Source organism: Macadamia integrifolia, chromosome 6 (assembly GCF_013358625.1).
Source record: "Macadamia integrifolia cultivar HAES 741 chromosome 6, SCU_Mint_v3, whole genome shotgun sequence".
Lineage (NCBI taxonomy): Eukaryota > Viridiplantae > Streptophyta > Magnoliopsida > Proteales > Proteaceae > Macadamia > Macadamia integrifolia.
Window position 1 is genome coordinate 34367244 of NC_056562.1, and position 22530 is coordinate 34389773.

General features: G+C 38.5%; 3 protein-coding genes and 1 long non-coding RNA gene across 6 annotated transcripts in view; 2 read left to right on the forward strand and 2 right to left on the reverse strand.

The window, feature by feature from the left end:
* The window catches only part of LOC122080986 (mediator of RNA polymerase II transcription subunit 12-like), a 31081-nt gene extending 24540 nt beyond the window's left edge, over window positions 1–6541 (forward strand). For all 3 annotated transcript variants that reach the window (XM_042647889.1, XM_042647888.1, XM_042647891.1), the window contains 3 exons: window positions 797–3373; window positions 5087–5420; window positions 5557–6541. In XM_042647889.1, coding sequence (XP_042503823.1) covers window positions 797–3373; window positions 5087–5420; window positions 5557–6009 — 3364 coding nt within the window. In that variant the 3' untranslated portion in view covers window positions 6010–6541. The remainder of the gene's footprint in view (window positions 1–796; window positions 3374–5086; window positions 5421–5556) is intronic.
* Window positions 6542–8720: 2179 nt separating this feature from the next.
* On the reverse strand, window positions 8721–14713 carry LOC122081141 (kinesin-like protein KIN-10C). The gene is made up of 17 exons (XM_042648129.1): window positions 14380–14713; window positions 14101–14266; window positions 13802–13996; window positions 13480–13660; window positions 13214–13374; window positions 12843–13075; window positions 12578–12748; window positions 12439–12481; window positions 11841–11894; window positions 11612–11681; window positions 11079–11132; window positions 10677–10963; window positions 10542–10588; window positions 9439–9460; window positions 9294–9362; window positions 9131–9169; window positions 8721–9026 (listed from the first exon to the last, which is right to left on the reverse strand). Exons 1-17 carry the CDS (start codon window positions 14589–14591, stop codon window positions 8982–8984), a joined length of 2049 nt encoding a protein of 682 aa, XP_042504063.1. The 5' UTR covers window positions 14592–14713; the 3' UTR covers window positions 8721–8981.
* A 1689-nt stretch (window positions 14714–16402) lies between these two features.
* Window positions 16403–17317, forward strand: LOC122080806. The gene is made up of 2 exons (XR_006140914.1): window positions 16403–16559; window positions 16812–17317. It is a non-coding gene; the product is annotated as an uncharacterized LOC122080806 (long non-coding RNA).
* Window positions 17318–17406: 89 nt separating this feature from the next.
* On the reverse strand, window positions 17407–20385 carry LOC122080805 (rop guanine nucleotide exchange factor 3-like). Its single transcript, XM_042647660.1, has 7 exons — window positions 19140–20385; window positions 18939–19055; window positions 18683–18837; window positions 18519–18593; window positions 18103–18393; window positions 17635–17970; window positions 17407–17545 (listed from the first exon to the last, which is right to left on the reverse strand). Exons 1-7 carry the CDS (start codon window positions 19471–19473, stop codon window positions 17414–17416), a joined length of 1440 nt encoding a protein of 479 aa, XP_042503594.1. The 5' UTR covers window positions 19474–20385; the 3' UTR covers window positions 17407–17413.
* Window positions 20386–22530: the final 2145 nt, after the last annotated feature.

Consider the following 22530-nt stretch of genomic DNA (forward strand, 5'->3'; position numbering starts at 1 on the left):
CTAAATTCACTGCATCTCACAGCCATGGCTTTAAAACCAAACCTTCTTTCATTCATTCACTCATATCTGAGCACTAAAGGCTCTTACAACTATATAGAGTGCTGATAGCACTGAACAAAAATAAGGAAACAGACTAAAAGAGTCCCATGCATGGTGTGGGCCTTGAACAGCAAGCTACTTGAATTAAAAGGAAAGGAAACAACTGAAATCTAAATAGTATCTAATAACATCTCAAAATAGCAACAAAATAAATTAGGATTGCAGATAGCTGTTGTCCCATGCAAGAACTTATTAGGTGATACTTAATGGGCTGGAAATTTGGTCCATGACTGGACTAAGCCCAACCCAAGGACTGGTTCGATGCTAGGCTGGCTTGAACAATACTGCAGGACTATCTTCTCTTCCCTCCTTCGATCTACATCAATGTATGTGGCAATGGCATAACAGACCTGTCTCATTACTTGATTCAATTTCGTTATGTAATCTTTAAGATTTTCAGGCACTGCCTCTTCCCTGGGTCAATAATTATGCTTTTCCTACCCCTGCTGTATGTCTGACTTCAGGTGACTGAGATCTTAGTGTCATGATGTGCCAACTTCCAACTAGGTAGAACTGGCATATTTATTTGTTTCCATGATTTTATTCTATTCTTTTAAGCAATCTCTTGAACCAGATGCACTATTGCGTCTTTGATTTTGCTATAGTATTGGGCTTGGAACACTGTGGCTTCTTAAGTTCTTATGGATCTTTTACATCTGCATTTCATCCAATATGATTAGCTATTGTGTGGATTCAGGTATGAGAACATACTTGTAGCAACTGATCTTATTCCTGAAGCACTCTCTGCTGCAATGCATCGATCTGTGGCCGTCATGACCTCCAATGGAAGGGCATCTTGTTCGGCAGCCTTTGTTTATGCTAGAAATTTGTTGAAGAAATATGGAAATGTGGCCAGTGTGGTGAAATGGGAAAATAATTTCAAGGTAACATGCGATCAAAAGCTTCTTGCCGAACTTGAATCTACACGATCAGTTGATGGTGAATATTCACTTGGAGTTCCAGCAGGAGTAGAGGATCTTGATGATTTCTTCCGTCAGAAGATTAGTGTGCGGTTATCCCGATCAGGTCCTAGCATGAAAGAGGTAGTGCAAAGACATATTGAGGAAGCTGTGCATTATTTCTATGGCAAGGAAAGGAAATCATATGCATTGGGTAATCCAAAAAGTGCTACCAAGGAGAAATGGGATGATGGATATCAAGTAGCTCAACAGATTGTTCTGGGGCTAATGGACTGCATTAGGCAGAACGGTGGTACGGCTCAAGAGGGGGATCCCTCTTCTGTGGCTTCTGCCATTTCTGCTATTGTCAGTAATGTTGGCCCAGCTTTAGCAAAATTGCCTGATTTCACACCAGGCGGTAATTATCAGAACTTCCCATCCACAATAAGCTCACTGAATTTTGCTCAACGTCTCACACAAATTCACATAACCTGCCTCTGCTTACTTAAGGAAGCTCTTGGAGAGCGGCAGAGCCGTGTATTTGAGATAGCTTTCGCAACAGAAGCTTCTTCTGCTGTTGCAGGAGCCTTTGCACCTGGAAAGGCTCCTCGCAGTCAGTTTCAGGTGTCCCCTGAAGCCCAAGAGTCCAATATGAACCTGCCAAATGAAATGTTGAACAATTCTGCGAAATTGCTTCTTGGGAGGGCAGGAAAAATTGTGGCTGCTGTATCGGCACTTGTTGTTGGGGTAATTGTTCATGGAGTTACTAGCCTAGAGAGAATGGTATCTGTCTTGAGAATAAAAGAAGGTTTGGATGTTCTGCAGTTTATAAGGAGTGCAAGATCCAGTTCAAATGGGATTTCTCGATATAAGGTAGACAATTCCATTGATGTCTATGTGCACTGGTTTAGGTTGCTTATTGGGAATTGCAGGATGGTTTGTGATGGACTAGTTGTGGAGCTCCTTGGTGAACCATATATCTTAGCTCTTTCAAGGATGCAGCGAATGCTACCTCTTAGCTTGGTCTTCCCTCCCGCCTATTCAATCTTTGCATTGGTGATTTGGAGGACATACATTCTCACCAATATCTCAATTCGTGAAGATGTCCAATTTTACCAATCATTAGCATTGGCAATTGCTGATGCAATCAAGCACCAGCCTTTCAGGGATGTATGTCTACGAGATACTCATGCTCTCTATGATCTCCTAGCTTCTGATGTTGGTGATACTGAGTTTGCTGCAATGCTTGAAATGCATGGTCCTGACAAACACTTCAAAACCAAGGCATTTGTTCCCCTTCGTGCGAGGCTTTTCCTAAATGCAGTCCTTGATTGTAAAATGCCACCGTCTGCAACTCCACAGGATGAGGGAACTCGGGCCAGAGAGTCAAAAGTGCAACATGCAGAAAATGAGATGAAGCTTCAGGACCAGCTTGTACACATCTTGGATAGGCTTCAGCCAGCAAAATTTCATTGGCAGTGGGTTGAACTTCGGCTTCTTCTGAATGAACAGGCTCTTGTTGAAAAAATTGAGACCCATAATATTTCCTTAGTAGAGGCTTTTCGGTCTCTTTCTCCTAATGCTGACAATTTCTCTCTCTCTGAGAATGAGAACAATTTCACCGATATTGTCCTCACAAGATTACTGGTCAGACCTGATGCTGCTCCTCTTTATTCAGAAGTAGTTCATCTACTTGGGAGATCCTTAGAGGAGTCTCTGTTGTTGCATGCTAAATGGTTCTTAGCAGGACAAGGTGTTCTTTTTGGACGCAAGTCCATCAGACAGCGACTTCTTAGTGTTGCTCAGCAAAGAGGTCTTCCAACTAAGGTCAAGTTTTGGAAGCCTTGGGGCTGGTCAAACTTTACTGCTGATTTATCAGCAGTCAGAGGAGAAAAGAGAAAGTATGAAGCAAGCTCTCTTGAAGAAGGGGAGGTTGTAGAAGATGGCGTGGACGTTAAGAGGTTAGGAAGAGTGGCCTCACAGTCATTTAATGCTGAGGGCTTAAATTCCAGTCAACAGTTCGTAACAGAGAGAGCTCTTGTTGATCTAGTTCTTCCTTGCATAGATAGGAGCTCTAATGACTCGCGCACTGCATTTGCAAATGATTTAATCAAGCAGATGATTAGTATTGAGCAACAAATTAATACAGCCACTCGTGGTGCTGGTAAGCAAGCTGGAACAGCTCCCTCTGGGATAGAATCTGCTACAAACAAAGGCAACAGCCGCAAGGTGCCAAAGAGTGGCAGTCCTGGGTTGGGTAGACGAACAACAGGAACAGTTGATTCTGCACCACCCTCTTCAGCAGCACTGCGAGCTTCAATGTGGTTGCGTTTGCAGTTCCTCCTGAGGTTGCTTCCAATCATATATGGAGATAGGTAACTATATGCTTTGATGTTTTAGCTGAGGACCCCACCCACACTTGCTGTGTGTGTAGGTGTTGGTGTGCCTATACACCAATTTAACTAACATATTCTAGACTGATAAAATACCAGAATGACCAAATTAGTACCCTCCTTAAAAAAAGGATGGACACAGTCAGGTTATACAACTTTTGCAGGTTGTGCTGAAAAAAATTAAGCCTGTTACTTACTCTATGATGAGTTTGGTGTGTGAAGACCTTGCTTATTCTCTAGATCAACTTTTGAGGATTTCAATTAGGGAGGGTTTTTATAGACTGCAATCATTTGAGGCTGAAAATTTGATGGACAGGTAGACTCCAAGGTCCCCCGTAAAGTTTTAGTCCAATCGGAGTTGACCATATGGCAAAACAAAGCATGGAAAATCCTAGTCTACTAAGAGGGTGCACAGCAGTATGGGGGTTGCATGGGCATATATGGGAGTAGATGGAGAATAAATGATTGAATTTGAGGCCCAAACTCTACACTTGGCCTATTTAGTTTATTTCCTAGACATCCAATGATTAGAATCGCCACCTCACTCTCACCCCAGTTTTGTCCACGTTTGCCAACCACAAAAAATTTTACTTCTCCATTATATAAGCCGTTGAATGCAATTTTGTTATTTACTTCGCTATGTAATAACCATTGTAACGATAATGGGTGATAATTTTGATTGACCTTAACATCGATGTCCTGACAATCTAGAGACATTTGTAGAAATATTTATGTATAATATCAGTGTTTAATAAATATAGAAACAAACATTCTGTCATAACAGTTCATATATGCATATACTTCCCAAAGTTACTTCCTTAATTTGTCATGATGCGGTTGTAGAAGCCTTTGCATGTCTGCTGTCGTGGAAAATGTGATTCCAAAGGTTTAAGGTACTTGTGGTTTGGAAGCTTGTATCAGATTGCTGGAAACAATGTGTAGGATGAGGAGCAAATATTGTTCAGGATGAGGATTAAGGATTTCACATTTCTCTTTTCTGTAGTCTCTCTTTTTTTGACCTTCTCACTCTCCCCTCCGTTATTTCTTCCCTGAATAAATTATTTGATAGAATCCATCCTTATACTCATTTACTCCTTTTCTCTTTAGCCTTCTTTCCCACTCCTTCCTCCCCCCCCCCCCTCTTCTCCCACACACAACAAAAAAGAACGAGAATTCTAATTTGATAGGATTACATTTGGCAGCTTTTAGTTGTGTTAATATCTAGGTGAAATCGATCAAGCTTTTTTATAAACATAGTGAAGACAAATGTGTGATGATTGTATCTTTCTTGCCATGATGACACTTAATTGTGGTAGTAGTGTTAGACTACTTGAGTCCCTTGAATTTTCTTTGAGCTGCTTTTGACTTTTGGAGGCTTCACCCAGTTTCTGAAGATTGGAATTCTGAAACTGAAATCGATCTGTTGGTCATTTTTTCTATATCTTAGGTTGTATTGCTTATCCTTTTATTAGTATTCTTATAAATTTATTTGCAGTTTGGGATGAAGTGATTATAAACTTCATTCCATGTTTGTGATGGAAAGGTTTGAGTGACTAAATTCAAGGATTGTCTTCATGTTTGCATGTTTTTCTATAATTAGATTGCTTGTATATGATGATGAGAAGAAACTAACCAAAAATAGAAACAAGTCATCCATTCTTGTTGACCTGAGTCACATCTACTGGATATTTTTAGGGAGCCATCTGGCAGGGACATGAGGCACATGCTTGCCTTGGTCATACTTCGTCTCCTTGGAAGTCGAGTGGTGCATGAGGATGCAGATCTGTCATTTCAGCCCATGCGGAGAAATTCAAACAAAAGGGAGGTGGACTCGCCAATGGTAGTATTGGGTGCTTCCCCATTGGATCTTTCTGGAGACAGACTCTTCGACCGCTTTTTGTCTGTATTTCATGGGTTACTGAGCAGTTGCAAGCCAAGTTGGCTGAAGCCAAAGTCTGCCTCCAAGTCAACCGTAAAATCTCCTAGATTTTTTTCTGTGTTTGATCGTGAGGTGGCAGAGAGTTTACAGGTTCGATCTGGTTGACATTTCTGTTTCAATTCTTGGCTGTTGTTCGTGATGGTTAAATTCTCACTAGGTGGCTAGGGGAGTATCTGCTTTGAAACTATTCCCTGTTTTATTTTTCTTATTTCTTCCCCTCCTGCAGAATGACTTGGATCACATGCAACTGCCAGAGAATGTACGGTGGCGCATCCAAACTGCAATGCCGATGCTCCCCCCCTCCTTGCCATGCTCCATTTCTTGTCAACCACCAGCAGTCTCAACTGCATCTCTTGCTGTGCTTCAAGCCAGCATCTCAGTTCCTAGCTTCCAACAGGGGGGTTTAAATGCACCGCCAAGGATCCCAGTTTCTCTGCCTCGATCTGCCACAAACTTATCAGGAAAATCCAAGCTATTGCCGTCACAGGACCAAGACTTGGAAGTTGACCCTTGGATGCTATTGGAAGATGGGACGGGTTCAGGCCCCTCTTCTAGCAACAGTAATGGTGGTGTTGGTGGTGACCATGCTAATCTGAAGGCTTGCAATTGGCTTAAAGGGGCTGTGAGAGTAAGAAGAACCGACCTTACTTACATTGGAGCTGTGGATGATGACAGCTGATTTTTCATTGCTATAATTTTTTGGCCAGGTTGGGTCTTCTCCCAGAATGGGTTATATACAGTGTTCATCTTATATGCATCATTGGCATGGAGATTGCGTTTCTTTGCTTGCAGGCCCTTTTGCCTTCCATGCCGGGGAAAACTGTCTGGGAGATCTTCAGGGCAAGGGCAATTGTAATGGGAGATGTCTTCCTGACAGTCTCACCAGCTCTTGGTCCCAATACCTGTTAGGCTACTAACCCTTTGATGTCCCCCTTCATGTTGTACCGTAGCAGGCGCGTCTGGGAGGCTGTTGTATATATAGAGAATTATTTTTTGCCATTGAGATGAGGGAAGGATGAAATATCTCAAGAATGATCTGTAGATGTTTTTCGAGCTCCTCAGTTTACTTGATGGTCCCTAAACACCACCCCCCCCCCCCCCCCCCCAAAGAAAAAACATATAAGCTACGCAGAAATTAGTGACTTCTGTACAAAATGAATACTGTTCCTTTATGGAGGCCTTGGAAATAGATGCAACCGGAGTCTTAGGCATTTTTTTGTCATGTTATTTGAAAATTATTTTAGGGGATGAATCCATTTCGGTAGCTGTTTGGTATGACTTTTTACACTTTTTAACTTTTAAATCAATTTCGATAGAAATCTTGAAATGGCTTAGGATAAGATATTCAATTTTGAAATTGATACTCTTTCAATTTCAATTTTGTATTACACTTTAATAAGCACGTTGTGGACAACGGCTCAAAACATGGGCTGGTGGTGGGACATGGAAGACAGGGCAGTGGGAACACAGTTGTTTCACCTTTAATGTTTCAATTCAGGGAGAGGGGCAGCGATGAAGGGGCGGATGGGAGGGACAGGCAGCTCCTTTCTCTGGTCATTGGGGTGTCTTGAAGACTAAGGGCTTTCTCAGAATGTGAAGAGGCAGATGTCTTATGGAGCTCAATGACTGCAGCTTTTGGGTTCAAGGCTAGGGCCTGGAAGCGATCTGGTTGCTTAAGCACAGATGGAGAAGGTTACATTAGAGCTAAATGATCACCTTCCTGAGCTTACTCTCTGCTTGTAGTCACCAAGGATTGAAGGACAAGGGAACTGAATTCTTTGAGCTGACGGTGAATTAAGTAAAAAGAGAGGCCTAGGTTAGAGAACTACACTCATATGGTTGATCTGGAACTTTGTCGTCTTGCCATTAAAAATCCATGGTTCTGCTAAGAGTTGCAGGGATGTCTCAGACGTGAGGAAAGCTATGAGAGAGAGGCAAGTGAAGGAGGAGGTTGGTGTAAGTTGTTTGTGATTGAAGGACCAAGTGCATCAATTCTGTATGGGTGGAGTTGCTCTAGAAGAGCAAAGGAAGATGGTCTACATGACACAGATTCAACATTTGATGAGGTGAATGACAGACCAATACCTGAATCGTTGAGGAAGGCGCTCGTTTGGCTTCCTCTTAAGTGGCCATTTTGGTTCTGTTAGCCCTGAAACACTCACTCCAAGCTGTGTCTACTGAGCAATGCATTGCGATTACCTCTTCTTTGGACACCCCGGAGTATGACTGGGGACAGGAAGAGGACTTTTTTTTCCTGGCAGGCTCTCGGAGACACCCCAGGAGAAGGTACAACTGTTGCCAAGTGCGTCAAATACTCATGGATAGTAAGCAAGACCTGACAACAGACAACAAAAAAGCAACTCCATGAGTTCCTACTTGAATATGTGCAGAGCAGTGGATGCTTACGCTTAATCATTCCGGATAATACTTGCATCCCGATATATTACTGTGGCTGCTGGTGCAGAATTAGCCGATGCTTCTTGCCCAGATACCGTCATTGCTAACTATTAATATAGAATATTTAATGTAAGCACCCGGGCATCCATATCTCAAAAGACAATTCAGGAGTTAGTTTAGAAGTCTCTCTCTTGCCCTTTGATACGTTATGACTTACAAATCACATGTAAAGATCAACTTCCTGAGATTCTTAACTCATTAGAGGGAATTGAGGGAGAATTTATTCCCAAAAGTGGACTACCAAACCTTTTCCTATTTCTTGAAATTATTCAATTGATGCAACCATACATTTTCAATCTCTTTATCAGTTACTACTGTTGATTTATTTCATGAAATCAATCTGAAATTGTACCAAAGAGGGCTTTAGTTATTAGATTTGAGTTAGATTGTGGATGGACAATTATAACAATTCGCATCTGGTAGTTCCAAGAAAACAGGGTAATGTGTGGTCTGTAACATGGGGAATGTAAAGAAACCAGTCCAGGGCAAAACAGTTTCTAGGCGTGTTTGTAATTTTCAAGTGGATTGCTCGGTGAGGAATGTGATCCTGCATATTTGATTTAAATTGGAAAGTGCCCCCGGGGATCCTTACTTGTTTTGAACTTGGGCAACCCATCACCATGGATTCAAAAATCAGAATTGGATAGGCCGAATGCGGCTGATTTAGATCAGAATTGACTGAGGTCAATCCTGATTCTGGCCAATCTGTCTCAGCTGAACCCCTCTCAAATTCTTTGATTAATTTCTTACTCCGGTCTCTTTATTGGAGTGAACTTGATCCATCATATCCAAGCCATGGGAAATTCTTAGCATATATCTTTTTTTTTTGGGTAAGAGCATATACCATTTTTTCAGCTTCATGTGAAGGGGTTGGTGTGCCTTTTATATAGTGCATGGGAACAACTACAATTGAGTCATTTTCATGGTCACCGGTTTATGAAAGCCAAAGCATGATCATAGTAGAAGAAGAGAAAAATAAGAAAACCATTCTCCGTTTCAAGCTCCAGGTACTTTGTAAGTCCAACAACAACAACAACAACATATCATTACCCCCAACTAAATGGGGTTAGACACCCCCCCCCACCAAAAAAAAAGAATAGAGGCAACTCCAAGTTGCCAATGCTTCACATTCTCCTAGTACCAAACAACCAGAAATCCAAACATTCAGTCGGGATTCCTAACCACAAAATCAAGCTAATTGAAGAGTCCCCCAGCAACCTTTTTCATCATCTCATTTACCTGTATAAAGGTTACAACAATTAAAACATTTTGCTCCACAAAATATAAAGCATGCCCTTGATTAAACATATACATGTAGAGAGAGAGAGAGAGAGAGAGTCTACCTGCTTCATTGCAAGGCCTATGTTTTGCAAATCGCTCAACTGCAAACCATTGAAAATGTAATCTTAATATCTCAAAAAGAAAAAGAATAAAAATAAATGTTTAATGAAGTGTACATAAAAAAAAAAAAAAATAAAAAATAAAATCTGTAATGAGAGTGATTACATCTTTAAAGGGCTCCGGAGATTCATTACGAAGTTCGAGTATGTAATTAGCTCTTTTCTCTCCAATTCCCTAGAGAAATATCACATGCTGAAATTGCAAACAAAGTGCAGAAAATGAAAACTAAAATATTAAAAGTGGACCTTACCTTCATTCCTTTCAATTCTTCCCTGTGATGAGAATAGCAAGAAACGATGAGTTTGTATTAATTCAAAATATGGAGCTCAAACTTACAAAATGAGTGTATCTATGGCTTGATAGGTGTAGTCAAAATATATATTTATCCCAACTATAGAAATTAAACCTAGATAGCAGAGAGAAACTAGAAGACTCATATCATTATGATCTCCAAAGGGAGGTATAATGTTCATTATATCTTCAATACCCAATGTACGAGTCCCAAACACTGATATGGCTATGAATGACATGCACCATCTTGTTGATTTATTGGTTTTTCTCTAAAGAAAAAAAAAAGGAGGAATGCCACATAAATGAAACATCTCAAAGTCATCTTGAACATTTTCTTTATCTAACGCAGTTTAAAGTTTAAACATAACTAAAACCTTCCATTGTGGTGGCAAGGACTCGGTACTAACCATAACCAAGTATAGGAGACAGAATCAGTGTGGATGTCACCGCCATTGCTGCCTCTGAAAATTCAAAGGGAATTGCGGAAACATGTTGGGACATTTCTCCTTTGTAGAGCTTCATAAATTATGCTCATACAGCTCAGTGTAGCTATATTTATGCCCATATATTCTGAAGATTTCCTTTTGAATATTCCTATTACACTTCAAAACAGTTCAGGGGTGATATTACAGTAAGATAGACTAGCTTCTGAGGTAATTTCAGTGAGGTTTGTAAGGTAGACTAGCTTCTGAAATAACATCAGCCACCGTACAGGAGGCTACAATGTTGCATCATATGATAATAGAATCCATTCAAACTAGAGTTGCTGAGCAATGTATTGAATTTATTATATATGATGAAAATTTGGTTACATATTGTGTTAATGGGGTCACATTTACCCAAGTTTTCAAAGCTACCTAGAAATGGTACCCTGGTTAGTAGAAGAAAACCAGACTCGTCTAAAGGCATCAGATTTAAAACTGGCAATGGAAATTATCCTGTTGAATGTGTGACCAATTAGACTACAAGAACTTAAAAAAAGGGAATAGCCTATGTGAATCAGGCACGATTATTCTCATCATTAGTTTGAGGCTATTTGCTTTCACAGGGAGTATTACTTACTTGTTTGCAGTGTTTAAAAACTTCAGAAATTCTTGAATGAGGGAATTCTGCATTAGAAAGATAAACTTGGTATAAGCTCATATAGATGAATCAGTGAAATACACGATAAAATAATTAATAAACTGTAGAGATCACCTTCAGTCCGGAACTAGACAAATTAAATTTCTCTCGAGGAGTTCCAGTTATTGCAATCTCCAAATTATCAGTTGGTCTCACACTCTGCTTGATTTTTGGAGTTTTTGGTTCCATTATGTCTTTGCTGACCTCATTGTTGCATGAATTACAACCTTCTAATGGCAACTTTATCCTCAATGGGGTTGGAGAAGAGAGAGCCTTCAAAGAGTTTGAGAGTTCTCTTATTCTGGTACTTAATGGTGGTGATCCAACTTCATTGGTACTTGTGTTTTCTTTATCTACATCACCTGTTACAATATTATTAATAGACGAAGAGACAGAGGAAAGGGGAAAAAAAGAACCAGACTTAGCAAGCCATATGTCATGTACTTCAAATCAGTTTCTGGACCTAGATCCTCTTACCTTCTATTACACATATGCTGGAGCTAACTTCATCAATAATATCAATCTCCTTCTCTGTGATACATGTGGAAATATAATTTATTATTGAAAGAAACAGAAGAAAGATCAATATCAACTTAAGAACCCCATATCTTAAAAATCTCAAGAACCACATATCTATTTTACATGTTGTAATTAGGTAAGAGTTTACACTCTGTTAGGGAGGGACCAGAACAGGTAAGAGGAGAACTAATTCCAGTTAATTGCATGGAGGAAGATGAAGAAGGAGAAGGAAGAGGAAAAAAAAGAAAAAAAGATACAGGAGAAAAGATTGTGTTTGAGTGACCCACACAGTATTATTTACATATATGAGTAGAACTTTACAAATATCCCCCCTTACAATGCTGGATGTTACAATTAAAGACATAAAAGCATAAAGTTCCATGTATACTTTTATACCCTTACTCCTATTCTAACATAATTGACATAAAAATCATTTTAGAAAACCATGTATCATATAATTTATCAACTTGAAGCAGCCACACGCTTCTTACCTTCTGCCACAATCAATGCTTTTGCATCGCATTTAGTTCCAGTGCTAACCTCAGGCAAACTACGAACTCTCTGTAAAAAGCATTTTAGGGCCAAGAAGGTGATAAATTTGAATGCTTCCACTATTGCAAATTTATTTTAGATGTGTTCTCTAGGGTTTTGTAGTCCAGAAGAAAAGTTAATTGTAATTGCACACACACACACACACACACACACAAAGAGAAGAATTACCTCGTTTACACTAGAAGGTTCTATTGCATGAGGATCACTTGGTAATGAAATTTCCTGCATAGGATTTTAGTTGCCTCAAATTCCAATGTCAGCTACAAATAAATTCTCACATGAGAGCATACTACTGTTTGTGGCCTACATGAATATTAATAAAACATTCTTTTTTTTATAACTAATGATGATAACATGAGTTTAAATGTCAAGGCAAATCTTTGTTAAAAACAAAATATACCTACAATGAATGAATATGTAAGATGGAACTGATGTATTCTAAATATAAACAAACTATAACATGTATCCAATCAGGAAACATCTGAACCTGCTTCGATTGGTAAAATTGAAAACGAAATTAAGCTAAGATCCAATCCACTTTGGGGAATACAAGTAGTATATCAATTGATCAAACATATCATACATGGTAAAGCATAAAAATAAAAATTTTAAGTAAGGTGGGAGAAGTTCAAGTGACAGGAAAGTTTTCCCATTCATAATTTCAATAAGAAACACATAATGGAATCATGTTTTTTAAAATTTCTATGTGCATCTCTTTCTTGTAACACATAGGAAGGCATCATGAGCATATATCATGGGTCAATACCTGCTCTGAGTTGATGGTATGATTGGCTCTATCAAACAATTTCCTAAAAAAAATAAGAAAAAAAAAAAATGTTTCTTTAGGATAAGTAAGTGAAATGATTCTCTCCTAAAAAGTAGACTATGATTTCAATTTCACATACCTTCCCTTTGTTGCTGCTGAAACACCATTGGTGTTCTTCCTGCAGAATTCCAATTGGGAGCTATTCTGTTTCTTTGTAGAAGTGGTAAGGTTTTGGGTTTTCCCAGTTTTTGGAGTGCAGAACATCACTTGCCTTGAGTTGATGGTAGGATTGGCTCTATCAAATAATTTCCTAAAAACAAATAAGAAAGAAAGTGCTTCATTATGACAAGTAGGTGGAATGATTCTTTCCTGAAAAGCAGGCTACGAATTTCAATTTCACAGACCTTCCTTTGGTTGCTGTTGAATTCTTCCCAGAGAATTCCAACTGGGACCTGTTCATTTTCTTTGTAGAAGCGGTGAGGTTTTGGGTTTTCCCAGCTTTTGGAGTGAAGTACACCATTGATATTCCTACACTCTTGGTCTTCTTGATAGAATCAGGGCAGATGCGGTTGAGAGCAAGGCATGATCTGGAAGCCCAACTGACTGCATTGATGGTGTCTTGGCAAAGGCAGGGGTTCTCCATTGGGGGGAGGGGGGAGAAGAGGTAAGTTACTTTATAATAATATTAGGAACTACATTCCAAGTGTATGAAATTACAAACTAGATCAAAGGAAATACAAAAGACAATAGTAAACTCAAAAATCAAGAGCCTCACCAAACAAGTAACAATCAAGTTTTGAGTTGGTTCCCCAAGAGAGTCTTGCAACATGCGGGTAAGTTTGCTTTCCCGGTATGGAACCCGTTCATTGACATTCAGAGAATACACAACATTCTGCAGGGCACACAGTGACTTGTTCATCCTGGTACTCTCATGAGCTGATAATACCATGAGAAGCGAAAAAACAGAGAGATTAAAACATTTTATAGGAACACGAACTCTTCTAATCTTGCTGAACTAAATTTGTGGGACAGAGATTGAACCTGCCAAATCCACAAAAATTATCTTGCCTAGACGGCAAGCACTGGGATTTTTATCATTGGAGAGAAGGCTAATAATCAAGCCCTTATGGCTCCTATATGGAACATTATTTGTGGGCTTCTGCACTGGCTTCCGAGAGGTCCAATTTAATTTGTAAAATTCTGTGATAGACTTCACAGGAACCTGGAAAAACGAAAAAAGATACCAATATTAAAAACGGAAACAAAAGCAATGAGCAGGAAATATAGATACTTCACAAGAGAATCCTTGCGAACTGTTGTTCTTGAAACCCAAAATATTTTCCCAAATGAAATCTGAACTTGCCTGAGAGAGTCCCTTCAGCACAATTCTCCCTCCAGTATCTTCGAAGATTAATACCTCCTTTGGTTCCAAGAGATCATATACATGGTCCAGACACACCTCATAACAGGATATTGTAACTGAGCTTCCATTTTCCTCACATACAGATAGAATTTCAGCTAACGCCATTGGTGCCAATCCTGGGTTTTCATTGGAACCCTGCATAATTGCACGCCTTAAAAAACCAACATAACTAAGGAAATATAAGACGACAATATAATCACAGCTAAAGAAAAAAAATTCCAAGAGGAATGAAATCAAACCTGAATTGTCTGTGTCTTTCCACTACCCCTAGCACCATAGACGAGCACAGAGGCGTTCAAACCCCGGAAAATCCCTGAAACCAGTGGCCTCACCTCTCTTGAGAAAATTTGTCCAACGTCCTCATGTTGATCATAGCAGTAATCTAATTTGAAGGACTCTTTCTGACTGCAGACCCAAAGAAGTTAAATAAGAGCTCTTTCGTCTCATATGATAAATCCTATATAAAATAAGGAAAAATTAATGAACTTAGAAAGTAAGAAGGAGAAGAAGAAGATTACCTGGTCAATTGGTTATGGAAAGAGATTGTCACTCTTTCTGACGACTCTGGCTCTGGTTTTTGAACAGAAATCCAAGGATTTGGGGAACCACCAAAGGATTCAATCTCCAGATAAGTAAAGGGTCTGATTTTTCCCACGATTCGAACTCTTTGACTTGAATTGGAAGCCGAAATGCCTTTAGGTCGAACTGAGGCCGGCGTCGACGAGGCCATGAACTGATCAGATCTGTGAAGAGAATTGCAAGAAAGAGAATATGCCTATTCAAGCTCCCTCCGCTCTCTGTGGTTTCAATTTCAGGGTAACTAGGAAGTAGACGTTTCCTTTCAAACCTGTCTTTTTGGCGCTCTCAGAGTGGCGTACGAACGACGATTAGAATTAGATAGGTTCTATATGGGCGTTTTAGTCATTCAACACTTATCTTATAGACCCAAATAATGGTTTATTAATGCCCACGCTTCATTTGGTTGAGAGGGAAGTGAAGGAAAATGAAGGGAAAAGATATAAATGAATGAAGATATATTTCACATTTTAAGAAAATATTTTCATCTTTTTATAATTAAATATTAAGAAGAGAGAAGGTTTTCATAATGCAAAATGAATAGTGGTGTTGGTGTCAATTTAAAACTGAAAAAAAAAAAAATTAAAAGCAAAACCAAATAAAAATAATCAACTAGTGAGCAATTGACATGTGGCATGAGATATTGATTATTTGACTTAGAAGGAAAATAAAGAAGTCTATAGAAAACAGATTCCTTTGGTCTCATTTTATAAAGAAGGGGTTTCCACTAAAAAAATCTTTTTTTTTAATAATGAGACGGTAGAACACATGAGAAGGGATCATCTCACATCTTGGCTTGTTATTGCTCTTTTCTTAACTCATTATCATTATTGTTACACAAAACACTAACTTGAGCGTCAGAGAATACTCTCTCGGAGTCTACTTCGGGCCTTTTTTACTTTGTCTATAATTGTATAAGACCTACATATCATCATCAATTTCCACAATATCGACCATTTAAAATCTAACTCTCCAGACCACCCCCCCAAAAAAAAAGATATTAAAAATTAAAATGTTTGACTTTAGTCTTGAAAAGTTAAATTTATTCAGTTTAGTCTGGATTTGCTTCGATAAAAAACCGTTAGTTGAGTCAAACCAAACAATCATGCTAAACGCTACAATTATGTGTCTTTGTTGAATTATGTTATTATCTTTATAAGTTTATTTGTTGAGTTGTGTTAAAAAAATATATATTAAAAAAGGTACCAAATTTGACAATGTGAATTTGTATCATGGATTAGAAATTGGTATTGGATTGGTCGTGATCAATAGTGGATTGTTGGTCCTAGAACAGGAGAAGGCATAATGATACCTTAAAAAAAAGGAAAATTGTATTCTTTAGGGGAGGGGGGATTGTCTGTGGGCTTATACCAGTACCAACTACCAACAATGACCAATACTGGTATCGATAATGTGAATTACACCCCTTATTTTTATTTTCACGAAGTAATAATTTTCTTCCTAAATTTATTTGTTACAATCAGTAATTTTCACTTAATTTGAATGATTGAGGTTATACATAATATTGCAGGAAACCAATCGGAATTAAATAAATCAAACCATTTCAGTTTGGTCTTGATTTTGAGATTATGAAAACTATTTATTGTTGGTTTTACATATTATATTGATAATTGATTGAATTTATTTTTATCTTTTATTATCATTATTAAATTTTTTAAGAAAGACTGAACCAATTAAACATTAATCGGATCTACATGCCACATTAATGGCCATGCAAATTGCAAGGATGATATCATTCACATGGGGCTTACATAGGTCGTAGGAACGAAAGGGCGATTGTGTGTCATTATGGGTCTCATATCTCATTATGTGAGACAGTGTACGCTGGGTTCTGTACTTCATCATCTTGCGCTCTTTTTCCGTAAAAAGTATTTTATTTTGTATCATATTTTAATTTTCAAATAAATATTTATATTTTCCTTGCAACCAAACGGAGTCGCATAATTGGTTCCTTAATCCTTCCCAACTTCCTTTCCAATCGGTGTATAATGGCAGAATGGCGAAACAATGGTGATCATCCATGCTGCATTTATGAACTCAATGGTCTAGGGTTTGTAAAATCTGTTCGTGAATTTCTGTGACCTTCCTTCTCCGATAATCGGTGAGTTCATGATTTCCTTCGCACCCAATTCTCGATCTCTGATTGTATACTCTTCGTCGTCGGAATGGTTCATCTCAAATTCTCAATATCCTTTTGGTTTTGAAAGTTGGAGCTGTTTCTGATTCCAATTTCGGTTTTCCCAATTCCTGAAACCTTTAAATCTTAAAACGTTCATCTCTACCTTTCATTGTTTCTTGTCTTCCCTTATAAAGAAATTGACGGTTCGTTTGGTTTCAATTTTTTGGTATTTAGGTGGATTGGTTCTGAATGTATTAGGGTTTTATCTATCGGAGTTGGGATTCTTCAGTTTTCTGAGTTGGGGAAGAAACGATGGACGAGAAAACGGATAACAGTGGTGCGAAGAAGGTCATGTCTCCTTGCGACGTTGAAGCTTTGAAGAAGTGTTTGGACGAGAACAAGGGCGATCACCTGAAATGCCAGTCGCAATTGGAAGCTTTCAGGTCTTCGTGTTCTATCAAGAAACCAACTTCGACCCCTCAACCCTCTCCCAAGCTCAGACGTGGTTCCATGTCCGATCTTTGAAAACCGGAAAAAGGTTGCCTTTATGAGTGGGACTCACTAGTCCCTTACAGGGTATAGACAGAAGATTATATATGTACTTGTAATTGCAAATATGATCTTGCTCTGAAATCTATTTGATATTCTCTGAATTCTTCTACTGGGTGTTAGTGTACAATTTTGAGCTTAAATCTAACATTGGAGAGTGTTATACATTCAAACATGTTTCCCTTTTATCATTTTGTGTCTATAGGGTAGAGAAATTTCTTCATACATATTATTGAGGCCAGAGAAGACAACTGAACCTCATATTTCCACTTCAGAGTTCAACTCCTTCATTGTTTCCTCTGATCTTGGTTTTTCATTAACCTGTCTGCAGATAGCACGTCCTCTATCCAAGTTACTATATTGAATGCTAGACCTTCCAATACTCTTGAATAGCTCTCTAAGATTGCTTGCCCAACATCCTGCAAAAAATGATCTCCATTGCAATCCTTAGACATGTTTAACATAATTAGAGACCATAGAGACATGGGACTACATTGTACACACTTACCCTATTGTATTGGAGTTTACTTGTGTCCAAGGTTGTCTGTGATAGTACTGGGAACCTCTGCTTTAAGCATAACAACAGACTCTCTGCTCTAGTAGCAAGTGTGTAGTTCTTATCCCCATCAGCCTTTATATCTTTGAACATTTCTAAGTAGGGTTTTGAGTAGCTCATGCATACTTTGCGTCTCCATGTGTACGTTGAAGCTTCCACCCGGTCTGCAATCTCAAGAGCTTCATGTTCTGAAGAGATATTCAGGCAATCAAGAAGATAGTCGGGGGAGAATTTATCTGTGGTGTTCATGTATCTGTAAATTTCATCTCCAACACTGGTCCTTCCACTCTGTAACAAGAATCAACATTAGCATAAGTTAATGGATTTGAAAACTGAACTCAACTGATTTTACATGGATCTTAGGAGACTCAGAAGGACAAGAACTGGGGACTCAAAATCTGATTACAAGGGAGGCTTTACCTTTGGAAGGGTTTCCAAGTATGTGTCTGGGACTTGCATGTCAGCAAGAATGGTATTGTTGATAGCCTTGGCTGCCTTGTGAATTTGAAATGTGCTGTCACGTTTGTGTTGCAATTGCTTCCTGGATTCATCAGAGAGGCCTCGTGAAGGTATACATGGTACTGGCAACCACCATTTGTCCTCTTGCCGATGAATAATCCGCCTGAATGATGCAGAATTAATTTCATTTGCAGAGAGCTTTCCCTGCTCTACATACTTGAACTCCTGATCTTCGAAACTATCCAAGATTTCCTGTGGAAAGAACCCTTCTCATTATTTTGCTCCAAAGACCAGAATTTAACATTTACAAAAAGAAAAGCAGTTTTCTGTGGGTTAGTAACTGTGGAAATCAAGACATAATGACATTATTTTCTTACCATGAGCATTGTGTCCAGTTTTTGCAGAGCTGGGAGGTTCATACAAATATCAGTTCTGGGTCTGCTAATCGTCAACTGAAAGATAAAAATTTAGTATCTTTCAATGAAAGAAAGCGAAATTGATTAGTGTCCCTAAGCATGGGCTATGTTTGCCAAGTTCTCACCTCCTCAGCCTCCCCATTTGGATAGATTTCAGTGGAAGGTACGAATTCAACTATGAAATCACATATGGATAAAAGACAGTTCATCTCTCTTCTCCACATGGACTTCTTCTCAGGAGGCAGTGGTTCTAATCTCAGGTTCTGACCAAAAACAGTAGCTGCATTTAAACATAGAAGTTTGGTTATGAGGTTGAAAAAAAACCCATGTGTAGGATGGTTCTTTCTATTTCTTCCTTGGAGGTGGCCACCAGAAACATACCATAGAGGTTTGTCATGGCATTTGAGACTGCAACTGCTGTGCAGACACCCTTCCCACTTCCAGACATGTCCTCCCCCAGCAAAAGCTTCGAAAATTTTTCCTTCATCAGTTCCATATCTGAGGAATTCTCTGAAGTGTTCAGGATACGTTGGATGAATTGAATAGACAGAAGGATTACAACAGAACTTACAGACAACCAACCTGCATCTGTAACTTCTTGATCATCATCATCATCATCATCATCTTCCACTCCAGAGTGTTTGTTCATTGATGATCTGGAGAGGACAGCCAGATTACGGCTCAGAGATTTTGAACTTGGCCAGCGCGAAGGCGAGCTTGTTTCAGATAAGTTGTTCTCATCATAGCGGTCTGATAGGGTTGAGATTTCAGAGTTGGTCCGGCAGAAGGTGAAAGTATCATCACTCATGGTAGAGTACACAGGTGTCCCTGTTGTAGATTGGTCATTCTGATCCGTGGAGGGAGATGGAAGATAACGCAGATCATAACTCTTATTGGGAATCGAGTAATTGTCCATTTAAAAGTGTTTGGACCTGTGTCTGTTTGAACAAAGATCTGCAAAATGCTCAGAAACTACAATGCACTTCAAGTTTCTAAGAGATGTCAATGAAACTTGCTAATACTAATTCAACAGAAAACTGGGAATTTTAAGGGTATGAAGCTGATGAAAATGCCCAAACTGTAAAAGCTTGATGACTTGGAGAAAAATTCAAACTGGGAAGAAGCTACAATTTAGCTTGCAATTTGAAAATGATTTCTCTCATTGGCTTCCTTTCATCTCTTTGCAGCCTAAAGTAATCTCTAAAAGGTGAAAGGTACTGGAATTTAAAATTTGAGCCAACAATTACAAATGAAAAGCCAGGTTCTAACTTTCTTTTCCTCACCTTTCTCCCTCAGATTTGAGTTTGTTCTGGTAATCGTTTGAATCTGTTCCCTCCAAACTCTTAGTGAATCTCCCTTTTCTCCAGAAGCCTTTTCATGGCAGATATCGCCAGAAAACACAAATGCTAATCTTTTGATAACTGGGTTTTGTTCTGAAGATAAAATGTGACAGACCCATTTCCAAGCTAGCAAGCTTCGGCCATGGATCTAACTCATAGAGATACAGAATGACAGAAGAAGATATCTAAGCTCAGCTGCCATTAAAAAACTACCATTACATGTTCTGTTCCAATTTATTTATTCTGTGGGTCCTTCTATACAACATCGAGCTTGCGAGTTCAAATCAAGAACAGAGATATAAAGCTTAATTTACAGAAGATATGAGATATATTAAGAAGCAGTGAAGACATGTTGATCGTAGTTGCATGCTTGTGTTGGTATATTAAAAAATAAAAATGTAGGTCTCTCAGTGATGATTGGTAATAAATGACTTCTTTCTCTTCCAAAATATATAAATATGAGATTAATGTGTATTAAATTGTGTTTTACAGAGATGAATAAAAAAATTTCAGACAGGTCATGAACCAATCGTGCTTACCAGTTCTGTATGTGTTCTTAAGTTCTCTTTGACTTGAGAAAAATTGGACATTGAAGTTCACTGAACAAGAAAGTGCTACCCAGTTCTCTTTATGTTTGACTTGTGATATAATAGGCATGTGTCAACCTTCTGGTTTTTCTATGGTCTTGGGGTTAGAAGAAGCTCATTGATTAAGTAGAGCTCACCTCCAAACCAAGTGAAGCATTCCATGATCCTTAAACTGCATTTCACTTTCTTCTTCGGTGATTAAGAACTGTTTATTAAAGCCCTCATTCAGGGTTTAAAAAATAAAAACCCAGAATCGGGATGCGAATCAGTACTGGATTGGATCAGCTTGGATCGATCCAAATCAGCCTCAGAATCGGCATATTTCAGGCATCTAGGGGTTCTGCACAAGAATCGGCCGAGTTGGATCAGGGAGAATCAGGATCAACCATGCTAAACCGCAGAGGCTAATCATAAAATTTTCAAGATCAATAAAAAGAGATGGTGCGATACAGTGTTTTAAAACCTAGGCCAATCCCGATTCTGGCTTGTCTGACTCGGCTGATCCCTGTACGGAAAGTAGGGTTAGTGCAGTTTTTATTTTGTTCTTGGAAACCATGGTTTGTGAACTAAATTAATCCTTCTTAATAAACAAGGAAGAATTCAATTCAAAATTAGCGGAAAATGTTTTCTACTTTATGTAGTCTAGGTAGGTTTAATATTATGTGATTTGCACATCAATTTGTGCCACACGGAAGGCTGATGTGTAAGCCTAACCATAGGATATTTGAAAATGTTTTGGATAGGTTGTATATCAAATTTCAAATTCAAATTCAATCATATATTCTCCTAGTATATCCATGAATTCTTGTATTTTTCGGACATCCATGTATTGACGTATACCTTTTCACATTCATGAATTTCTCAAATCATTTTTTACCCAAAAAAAAAAAAAAAAAGAATTTCTCAAATCATTGTTGTCTCTCAGTTAATTTCATTTGAACTGAAACTTGATATGCGAAAAGGGAATCTTGGGCCTACCTACCACAAAATTATAATTGCATTTGATTTGCGACATGCCAAGGATGCCAAGGAACTGTGCGTATTAGATATATACTCTTTACTTTACACAAGTTATAAGGGGCACTACCAAGCAAGAGACACCCCCCCACCCCAAAAAAAAAAAAAAAAAAAAAAAGCCACACTTTGGTGGCAGTGACAGCTCAAGGGCTTGTCCACAACCCCTCCAAATCTTCCCCCACCCACCTTAATTTTTTCCCAATTTTTTTAAAAAATAAGGTTCTCTGGCATTAGAGACTACTATAGATGTTTCTAAACATTTTCTTTGATGAGCTCCATTAATGAGGAGATGATGAACTCACAAGCTTTGAAGCCTACACAAGTAACACCTCTGTTCTAAATATTTGAGTCAACCTTTTTCCCTCATTTACCTGATAATAACTGTAAGATGGAGTCAAAAAAGCAAGATAACATGGATTCTTAAATTTTTATGGTTTTTATAGGATAATCTCTTAATTTTTTTTTTTAGTGACATCTTCTAATGAAAAGGATACAACCATGGAAATCCATAAAAGATGATTATAGATAAGGCCTTATAAATTTTTTTGGCTTCAATGGTTCTTGAAAACAGTGTGACATGTTTTGGTCATATGAGCTCTTATTCGAGGCAGAGATGGAGCTGACAGACCCCCAAATTTATTGGAGGAAGAAGACATGGAAGCTGGATAGACAACTGCAACTTATTAATAAACCTGCAATCAAGAACATTAATCATCATAGATCTGGAAATTCTCTCTCCAAAGCCAAGAATTTGTTTGTCGACAAGCCATGGTTTTCTTCCATGTTAACAACTGCTTTGGTTGTTTTTTCATTGGATTGAAGAACATGGTCTACACTAGTCATATATCAATTTTTATGAATATTGTGATCTACGTCAACCATATTGCTCACCATCTATTAAGAATTTTCATCTGTATTTTGTCAAATGGTTCAACTCTTATAAAATTTATTGATTTTTTCAACCTTCTTCGAAAGTTTTATTTTACAACATCACAAACCTTAGACAGAAATTCGCCATATGCCATATGA